This window comes from Penicillium macrosclerotiorum, assembly GCF_028827735.1.
Source record: "Penicillium macrosclerotiorum strain IBT 26536 chromosome Unknown utg000006l_segment0_segment0, whole genome shotgun sequence".
Lineage (NCBI taxonomy): Eukaryota > Fungi > Ascomycota > Eurotiomycetes > Eurotiales > Aspergillaceae > Penicillium > Penicillium macrosclerotiorum.
In genome coordinates this window covers 1,253,105-1,264,267 of record NW_026643085.1, presented here as the reverse complement: position 1 = coordinate 1,264,267, position 11,163 = coordinate 1,253,105, and the positions used below count along the sequence as shown (strand labels likewise).

The 11,163-nt window shown below is 43.8% G+C and overlaps 1 protein-coding gene across 1 annotated transcript; it reads left to right on the top strand.

Annotated features, from left to right (window-relative positions):
- Nucleotides 1–7,753: 7,753 nt before the first annotated feature.
- Nucleotides 7,754–8,182, top strand: N7462_005741 (uncharacterized protein; the record flags this gene model as incomplete). Its single annotated transcript, XM_057077459.1, has 1 exon — nucleotides 7,754–8,182. The coding sequence occupies one exon, from the start codon at nucleotides 7,754–7,756 to the stop codon at nucleotides 8,180–8,182; it is 429 nt and encodes a 142-aa protein (XP_056933039.1).
- Nucleotides 8,183–11,163: the final 2,981 nt, after the last annotated feature.

Below are 11,163 nucleotides of genomic sequence, written 5' to 3'. Positions count from 1 at the left end.
GGTGGAATAAGTCAGTGCTAGGAGCGAGGTTGGAGAGCCTCATCATGCCAGAAGTTTATGACGTTAATGTGCCAAGTTAGCCTAGTCTTATTCTGGTACGAATAAGCGAAGCTATCGAGGGTGCCATCTCTGAGCGTGATTGCTTCTGATTCTTCAACACCCTGCCAAGCTCGAATCTGTTGACGGCGGCGCCCATATCGGTGTCCTATCCCCTAGAGACGCGTTGCTAAAGCATTTACATATGCTCTCTCTCTACGAACGAGAAAGGAAGAATGTGGGGACACACTGCTATTCCTCGGCTCTGCTGTAATAAGACCAGAGCCCATTGCGTAGTAAGGGGACACTTAACTTCAAAATATGGTCATCTTGCCTGAGGGGTAAGAAGGGGGCTCGAATGGGGTAATGATTCCCATTTCAGGGTTGAACTCCTGTTGTTAATGAAATGCGCGCATGGCAACTCGCCACAATGACTAGTTACTTGCTTTTATATTTAATGCCGTCTTGATCATAAATTTAAGGCTAGACTTTTCGGAGTATATTTTGAGAGAGTATTCAGGAAAGCGCTCGAAAGCGGATCCTTGAACACAGCATTTCAGTGTGAGCCCAACGCCAACACGGACGCTGCACGTTCACTGGAAAGAGGATACGCCTTCTCATTGGGAAGCTTATCACTGTCATAGTCCAATCCATGATTCAATATGCGATTGATTTCCAAAATTTGTTTTGTTGGGTCGCAGACATTCACTACCCACTCCTGTATATAGCGTCTTTGCGCTTCATCGGTTACCCTTAGACGTATACAGTCATAGCCGAGCGGGTTCCCCTCTATATCCAGATCCGCGCCCCGCTGAACCATGACAGGGGTGTTCCTTCTCCGTTCATCCCAATCCGACTTTGTTGGATGGACGGTGGTGGGCTGAAACCGCCACAAGCAGCTATTCTCGAGCATCCAGAGAAACCCCTCCTTGGTGATATCAACCTGGATCACCTGCACCCTTGATCCATATCCGCTTCGTGCAGTGCTCCAGCCAAATAAGGGCTGGATCCAGATTTGTTTCTGGTCCACGAGGGGGACCAGGGAGTTATCGGCGAGTGCCCGCTGTGCCTCTTTAGCCGTGCACGGCTGATCACACTCTGATCAAGTTAGCATCGTGCACGACTTTGAGATTTCGTTATCGGTTCATCGAGATAATTTATATGCGTCAAGCCAGAAAATTTGTCTGGATTTTCCAAGTCTCACTCGTTCAAAATAGAGAACAGGGGGTGAGATATGTTTTCTTCATGCTGGTGTTGATTGAGTCAGTCAGGCCGCTAGGGTGGGGCTGAGCTAGCGACCACATGGAAAGAGGGAAATGGTCTGGTTGGTGAGGAAACCCTTTTATTCGGAAATAGGGATATCATCAATTCAGTATGCCTAGGGTCTCCAGTGAGTGCATTGGAATTTATGTGAGGGTTTTTATATATAACGAGTGTCTTGACTTGCAAATATATATATCCCCATGAAAGCAAGCGATTTTGTGCCGGGAGACTTGATATGTATGAGTCATGATCGAGGGAAAAAGTTCACTTTTGTTGAGGTCCAATGATTAGACTATAAGGTATGATCATATTGATTGGAAATATTAAGCGATTGAATCGATTGAGGGGTGTATTCAAGATCCCGATATCTGTATACAGAATAAGAGTGTAGTGTATATATATGAGATATTTTAAAAATAGTTACTTAAGCCCGGATGGTCTAGTGGTAAGGTCACATGATCTCAACACCACATTATCATGTACTAAATCATAATTAGGTATGATTCTCGCTTTGGGATTACCAACTCATCTGCGAGAGGTCCCGGTATGTAATAAATTCCACAAATAGTAATTGTGAGCTCTGTCTGACAGTCAAGCAGCGTTCGAATCGCGGTTCGGGCCAATTTTTTTTTTTTTTTTTTTTTTTTTTGGAGACATCTAATCCTCATGGCACAGCCTAATAAATATCATACACATATTGAACTACCAGTAGAATTAGTGAACTCAAAAAGACAAAACCTTGATTATACATTATCAGGGACCAGTCGAGGTATTTTTTATTTCTATCTCTATTTCTATTTTTGATTAACAAGGTCGGGCAAGATAGTCTTAACATGATAGATGCTGTGTGCTGAATCACTGGTTTACCAGAGGTGGCAATCACCTTGACCAACTGACATGTGTATCCCCAAATCCCCAAATTATTTACACGTTTGTTATTTGTCAATATAATCCAACTGCCGCGCGATGCTGTAAGGATTAGACCTGTTGCTGACTATTGCTAATTTTATACCCTATCAGTATTTTTTTCTGGGGTAAATGACATGACTATCTACGCCGGGATTAAGCCTTGTCTAACCTTTGAAAAAAGAGGGAAAAGCTATTCCCCTGTAGAATCTTCTGAAGTAACATCAGAGAGGTGAGCTTATTTCAAAAAAAAATCATGATGCTCTTCATTGGCTGCGGTGATGACGCGATGTTCATGGCTGTAAAAATGGGTTCCAATTTGCGCAAATATACGTAGCATGGAGATAAAGACCTTACTAGAGCCGGGTGTATTTCAATCACAATAGGAGAAATATCGGGATTCCGAGGAAAATTGGATTCGCTTAGATCTTTGAGGGCGTAGCTTTACAATTAAGGCCAAGTCCTGGCCCGAAATATATTCGCTCTACTTCGAAATGCGGAGGCCGATTTGTCACCAGTGGTCTGCTTCCCTGATTTAACTTGCAACACTGAGGCATATTTTTTCTTGACCTAAACCTGCCACTTAGTATCATCTGACCATTAGCTTAACAATTCCCTCATAGAGCCCTCGCACCGCCCCTTTTGCAAATTTCCCGTTGTATTAAATACTCGAAATGACTATCAACGGGGTTGCAAGTAATTCATCAGGAGGAAATATCTAAAAAGGTGAAATTTTGGAGTCTATAATATCACCCACCACTTGAACAATCGATATACAAGAAAATACTTTGCTGATATTTACAACATGATCTGACAAATATGACAGTATATAATACGGTGCCCATCGCGGCAGGTAATCCGAAGAAGCTGAACGTGACCAAAACTACTCCAACGAGGAATACAGACAAGAAAACATCTGACTCTTCTCTGTATTCCGATTCGTCACCTTCGGAAAATTTGAAGAGACTTCCAACCTTCGTGGCTTATTCTCTGGTAGCGTACATTGTATCTATGATATTTGTATTTTTTATGACATAGACAGATCTCTAATTCAATAAACACTTTGTTTCTTAGAAGTCGTTCCACTGTACAACATTTTTGGTTACAGAGAACAAAGATATTTTGATAAAGCTTACTAGTATATAATAATATCTGTGTGGTATATCTGCGCCAGGTCATCAATTTTCAATTATTTCAATTAAATTAATCTACGGTCGATACCTTATAGTTTATTTACTTACATACTCTACATATAGGACACAGATCATTGACTCAAGTCACAGGGTGTCATCACAAAGACTATCGACCTAGCTAGGGACCATTAGAACCAAACAAAACTTTTTTTATCTAGCAAAACGGGCAAAATGGTCCTCATATAGCTTTATGGATACCAAAAGAACCGTTGTCACAGAATGATCAAAGAAAGCCAGCCAACAGCTCAGCTAAGTGGGTCAATACGGTGCGCCGCGTGATTGGGGGTAATTATCACCCAGTCTCAAGCTGGCTTCTCACCCTATATCTATTGCGCTCACCCTATTCACCCAAGCGTGCAACGCTAAAGCGGCGCTCTTCCTATTAACACTCGAGCCGTATCATTAATCTACTTGATTATACTTCTGGATCTGTCTTGCATATACGACCACAGGGTGTGGAGAATAGGGCTTCCCGTCCGCTTAGCTGTACTTAAGCTACATACTAAACGCGGTTAATACTTATAGAACCCCGGACCTTAAGACAGCGTCGAAATTTCTGTTAGGGTGAGTGCGAGTAATATAGGTGAGAATTCTGTAGACTGGAAGTAATAGAGGTAAGAATAGGGTAAGAATAGGAGGAGAATCGGACGAGGAAACTTATAAGAGCCCGAGTGTCATATGATATTGCAACATGAAGCTATTCCCAACTTCACGCCTCAGGTGTCAACTCGACACCTTATCGGTCAGGCTTCGTCATGACAGCCCCACGTCTCCCCAACAAGGATGCATGACCTACAAGACCCTGAGGGTTCGGTGCCCTTCCATTAGGGATTCGTGGACCCCTCTTCTCTGTAGCCTTTGCTTATCTCTGACACATGGGGGCCACGTCAGACCGCATGTTATAATGTGATCCATCGTCTTTGCTTGGTCATGTGGGAAAAGTGTTGAAGCTTGTACATAAATTGAGGATTATGGAGAGATCCATGATAGCAAGAAACAGTGTTTTGCTTTCCTTACTTGACGTTTATCTTCCTACCTAGTCGACAGGCTTTCTACCCTGTACAAGTAGTTATTCTCTAACAGGTAGTAGTAGTAGTAGTAGTAGTAGTAGTAGTAGTAGTAGTAGTAGTAGTAGTAGTAGATATAATATTTCTAGACCTTCCTCCGCCTAGTTGAAAGCCGTATTTATCAAAGTTATAGACTAGACGTGGAGGCGTAGTCTTCTTGATAGTTTAGGCTAGTAGATCGTACTAATATTGTAATACTGCTAGATCCTCTGCTAGAATTCGCTTTGACTCCTTCGTATACTGCTTAGTAGGCCCTAATTGAAGATGTTTAGGAAGCCTATTAATAAAGCGGTACGCCTATATCTTACTAACTAGCGGCTTCCCGACGCGTTAGTATACACGATTCGCCCACGCTTCTAGTATCCTAGGAGTGATAGGCATATAGTAATCGCTTATATATTGAATCCAGCGAATAAGAGCTTCTTCTTGATAGGATTCGAGGGCGTATTTAGCATTGCATATAGCTGTCTTAGGCCTTGCTCCTTTTTTGATTCGATTCGAAAGCGTACGCCTAGGCACGCCAAATTCGCGTGCTAAACGCGCGAAATTCGGCTTCTCCTCTCGTGATCCAGCTAGGCAGGCTTCTGCCATACGTGATTCATCAAATTTAGGCATATTTAGATGGTGGTGTTGGATAGGGAAGCAAAAATAGGGTGGTAGGGAAAAAATGGTATTTCATGTGTGGGTAGTAATTCATACGTGGCGCACCCACAACCCGGAAGGGTTGGGGGGGGGGGGGTGTAAGGCACTAATAGTAGAATATACAGCCTAAAATATAACTCTTAATAACGTCGCAAGGCTAGAGAGAACAAACTCGGTTATAGATAGATTTGAAGAGAAACCAAAAAAGAAAAGGGAAAAAACGAAAAAAAAAAGAATTGTTTTAATATCTAATCAGAAAAATATCACGGGCGCTTAAATAGTATATTCCTATAGTACTAACCACATTTCAGGAGAACAACTTCGTAATACGCAAGTTATTATAATCCTAAGCCGTAATATCGTCATACAGACAGGGGGTATTAGGCGTAATAAACTTCTTAAAAGGGAACAAAGATACACTCCGGTTTGGCTTAGCAAAGTAGGCAATCGAGTAGCGCTCAGGGATAACCATATCATCGCCAATTTTCACAGCAGGAGGGTACGTTACCCGATAGCACGCAGCGCGAAATATATCATTAGTCAATCGCTGAAGCGAATCTCCGATATTCAGAATAATATCCGTCTTGTTAGAGGACTTAACTCCCTCGAAGTATCCCAAGTTCTACTGATTCTCCACTTGCAAGCCCCCGACTGAGTCCTGGAAGAGCGAGCATAGTGATCGTCCCGAAATCAGTGTGCTCCGCAATTCGGGTTGCAGTACTATCTGCCAGCTCAGATGCTGGAATTCCTAGATAATAAAGTATACGGAAACTCGTTCTCGGCTTGATTCCCCCCTCAACCTGTCGGTTTAGATTACTATGCTAATGCTAGTATTTCAGATATATTAGGGAGACCTAATCACGATCTATCTTAGTAGGGCGAGGAGGGGCAGTGCAGCGCCTAGGCTGAGAATCACCTGATCTCACCCAGCCTCTCACCCCGTCTATTGCGCACTCACCCTGTATCACCCTAGTCGTGCGACGCTAAAGCGGCGCTCACCCTTTTCTCACCCGAGCGATAGCCACCCAACTATTGACCGCATTGAAGCCACACGCCGGCAGGTTAGTAGTTGGGTGGGTGACCACCAGCGAATCCCTACTGTTGTATGTTTTTATTTTTGTAAGTTTTTGTGGTTGTAGATGGGAATTTGCCCCTTGCGCTATAGTCTTCAGCCCCTTCAGGCCGTTCACCCTGAATGCCCTGATCACCGCTATTTTGCACCTGAATATCCTGCATGCGCTTTAACCGCTGACGCGGTCTTCCCACCCCCATGCTAAAGGTGGACGGGCTGCATATTATCCTGATTTGCTGACACCGAAGCTGGAAACCCCTCCTCCCTTCCTTACCGCCACCCTGGTCGTGCACTACTTCAACCTTGCCTTTTAATACAAATAAAGAATTCAACTCTGGTACTCATCACGATCTGTAAAGAACAAATTACTAATTCCTAATCATGTATCTTCCATCAGGCTATCGACTTGCGGCTTGGAAATCAGTATCTGCTCTGAGGTGAAAAGAGAGATAAGTTCGATTGATCAGGCTGTTTTTGGAAACGCCACCGCTATCACGAGAGAGTTGCACTGACCCTTTAGGCTGATTTCGCATGGGGCTGGCCTTCGGCGGTTAGGCTTCTACCTAGATTTCCTTGCTCTTTACTCCATAAATATCAGCATAAACGCTTTCATACCCTTCGCACTTGAAATCCATCCCTCTGACGAATTTTCCAAATCTGCTGTTTATAATTACATATGGGCGATCCATTCTCTGTGGCTGGGAGTGCGGTAGGGGTTATCTCGCTTGGCCTCACAGTCTGCCAGGGTCTATTGACTTATTATGGGTCATTCAAAGCGCATGATGAACAAATTCACGACTTCTCAAACCGTATCACAAGCTTCGAGAGCACTTTGAAGGCGTTAGAAAACATCCTCGCTAATTCGCAAGTTCTCCTTTCTCCTCTGACGGCTCAATCAGCAACTGTCGCACTCGACTCCATCTTTGATTGCCAAGAAGGAATCAACAAGTTGAGCAAAATGCTGGATAAGTGTAAAAACACCAGCACGAGCGTTTTCGGGTCCAAAATTCAGATCAATAGAATACTGTTTCCTTTCAAGCGTGACACACTGATAGCGCTATTGGAAACCGTGAGCTGGCTGCAAGTCCATCTTAATACCTCTTTGCAAATACTGAATATGTGAGTCAAACTAGAAGACAAACGAAGATCTCACTACTAATTAGAAGCCTCAAGGGCGATGTTGACTATCTCTCACAAGCAAACAGACATAGTCCTCACGTACTCAGCATCAAGCGCCTCTGATACAAGTCAGATGTTACTCGCGACTGAAAAGTTTGATCAGCGCTGTATTAGGATTGAGCACAGACTAGAGCTATTTGAAGGGCATCTTAAGCAAATGGTATAGCTATCCCCATAATCCAGACTTGGAGGAATTCCACCCTAGAGTTGCCACTTACGATTTTATCCAAACTCAGCACAGTGACAAGTCTCGCGATAGAGCCAGGCCAGCTCTGACACCAGGCCTACTCCAATGGCTATTGGAACACCAAAAGCTCTTGGATCAAGAGTCACATCTTGAGGGGACCATCGTTGCTTCTCAGCGGAATCGGTGCCAAACAACATGCTCATGTGGCATGTCGTACTCCGGGAGGGCGCGCAATGCTAGTTCAGCTTGTATGATCGGGTGTCAGCTTCACGCAAAAAGCAAGAAGATCATCACTTTGCTCCATCGCCAATTGCTTCGTGGATGGGCTCTACGAATCTCCCTTGAGATATCGTTTTCAAGCACTGTCGGAGCAGGAGGCTTCTCAATCAGCCCTAAACTTGATTTCCGTGCCGTTGTCCCTGTCAATTCCGAAGTATTCAGCGTTCTTTATGATGCAGAAAAGAGTTTCAGAACGCAAGATGTCTATGCTTTAATTTTGGAGACCCAGGAGGCTCTATTTAAAGCTTTCCGTGAAGGTAAAGCATCAAAGTCGGATGCTCTTCAAAGCGGCGACACCATCTTACACGTGAGTGTCACTTTCCCGATCACGGTTGCATTCAACTTCTACCCATCGTAATAACATGGTGCTGGAATGTCTAAGACTTTAAATTCAATGTCTTTTATTAATCATAACTACAGATAGTTACTGGATGGCAGGGCTACAGTTCTCGCTGGAATACCCGTTCACGGCTTACCTGGCGTTTGTTCATAAAAAACCTTTTACAAGCAGGCCTCTCTCCGAACCGTTCAAATTGCTGGGGCAAAACACCTGCTGACAGCATGATCAGCCACTTTGGTCATGAAGGAAGCGATCTGGAAAAGCAGCAGATAACCATTGATATCTGTTCAGACCTACTTAAAGCGGGAGGGTATATGACCCGAGAAGCTCTTGATTGGAGGCATCGAGAAAATGTTTTCAACCCTTGTTACGCTGCGTGGAGAGGAGATGGACGTAGGAATGATAAATTGTTCGAAGACTTTAGCTTCCGCCTTATCTGGAGAATTGCCGATGAGAAAGAGGTACAAGGTAATCTCATCCTTAAGAGCAACTAGAAAGAACGCAGGGCTGATACATATCAAGATATCGATATCCCGGAAGAGCTTCAGCCCCTCGTGTACAAATCAAGGAGACTGTTGACCGTACAACTAAGAAAAGGGATCGACTTCTATCGATGGATCGAAAGTTACACTCGCTGGGGGGGGGGTTTAGCCCTGATTCTTCAATCTGGTTATGTACCAACCGAAGGAGCCCTTAGAGCGGCGTGCGAAGCGAACTGCGAGGAGAGCGTGAAAATATTAGTGAATGATCATAACTGTTTCATCGGAAATGAAGATCTTGAAATCGCCAGTTATCATCCAAACCGGGCTATTGTTAATCTGATTATCAGCGGATTGATTGATCGCAGACAGCGGTTACAGAGACTTGCAGAAGAACACTTAACGAGAACTGTCCAAAATCAGTTACGCATAGACCATCAAAGTCTACTTAATTCACATGCTTATGAAGCATATTCATTACTTGCAGCGAAATCCGTGGATTTAGAAGGTCTTTTGGAGCGTCAAAGATGGTCAGTCTTTGACTGTGTCGGCATCAATCTTGATTTAGCGGACCGGTTATGGAGTGCTGGCTTCCGCGGCGTGGATGAAGTTGATGACAAAAATAGGACATGTCTGACAGAATCTTGGCACAACACACCACCCTGTGATTTGGACGTCTTCCTGCAAAAGACTCACTGGTTGAGTAGCAAAGGTGCTGATATTCATTATCGAAAATCATCTGGATCGGTCTTGCATGATATTGGACATAGCGTGGGATCGATTCTGTATTGGATGAAAGATGATGAGCGCTATTTTTCGAAAATCGATTCACTGAGTCAGTCTTCAAAGGTTTTATTGAGAACAGTCTTTTCCAACAATACTCGAGATGATTGCGAATGTGCCTGCTCTCTGAACGGATGCTCTCCACTGACGACCCTTTTGAGCGGACTTTTGCCCACACGAACCGATCATGAAACTTCAGCAAAGCTTATCCAAATTTTCGCTCATCTATTGGGTTTTGTTTACCACCCAAGATCCGAACCCAAAGCTGATGAACGCGTCAAGAGCCATTTGAGTGTGACCATCCTTCGCTTTATCGTATTCAAAAACTTGGGTATTACTCATACCTGTTTGCATGAGTACCGAAAAATCGATCCGGGAGATATAGCAGAGATCCAAGATGAAGAGAAAGTCGCGTTGTTGGATCTCGAGACGCTATTGACACGGTGCCTCGAAGAATTGAATGAGCCGGGCTTGGAACTTCAGAGCTACATAACAGGACTGTGGCGAACCAACATGGCTTCATTTCTATCAGAACAAAGATCTCACAGCATAGAAGAAATTATTCAAATCCTTGAGTCAGGAGTTATCCTTGATTGTCACGAGACACAGGGGGGTGGAAGGTTTTCTCATCTTGCTGCAGCCCAGGATCATTAGAAATGAAATAAGGGTTCTATTTTGAAGGAACCAGAGCAAAGTATCATCCTTCACAAAGAAAAAGCCTGAAATAATCTAAGGGCAGGCAATAGCATGGAATAGAAAGCCCCGGAATAGGAACAATAGGCTACTAGAATAATCCCTCTCCCATCTGAAACCACCCACCTCTTTTCGATAGAACTACCCGAGCCATCAGGAGGTGTGTGGGTCGGGCCCATAGATTTGGTTCATGGGGTTGGAGCATGTCTGAAAAATGATGAGAATGTACCTCCTGATACATAGGCCGGATATTCAGGCGAGTGAATATCCGCCTGGATTGCCCTGAAGTGGGCTGAACAGAGCGGCGAGCCGCCCACGCCCGAATCGTGGGCGCTAGGCGACTACAATCTTAGACATGACTGTTGTATGTTTTTTTTGCCTCAATTTGTACCACTCATGTGGTAGGCCTGGTATATATCTTAATTACCCTTAACGCCGATAAGTACACTAATATTTCCGATAGGGCCGCTAGAGGGAACACGGGCATCTAGATAAGCGTACTACTTTGAGTAGACCTTGCTAATAACTAGGGAGTTGCTTAAAGTATAAGGCACGTTAAACTCGATAGTGACTAGTTCTACCTAGTCACTACTAGCGATAGTTAATACGCTAGTTATGCCTAATATAGGGGTACTTCTATAGGCGTAGATAGTATAATCCGACTTCGGGCTAATCTAAGTCCCGATGATATCATTAGGGTCGAGAGTGCTTACATCGTAAGGCCCCTTATAGACGTGACCCCAAGTCGTCGAAATGTTCTAGATAACGAGGTTATCTATAGAGCTTTCGTTGATGAGTCGTAGACTAATCTAGTTATTTGCGCTATTAGCTTAGATATCTAATATATTAGCGGGGAGTTAAGTGAAGAAATTTGAATAAAAGAGGAGGTTAGTCTATTTAGTTTGTAGAGTATGCTGATGAATATCTTCTTTTTTAGGGGGTTGCTCGTCCTTTTATAGACTTCGTACGATCTCCGATAGCTAAACTAGATAACATACTACGACGACAACTGTATGATAAATTCTATACCTAATTCGCGTCGTC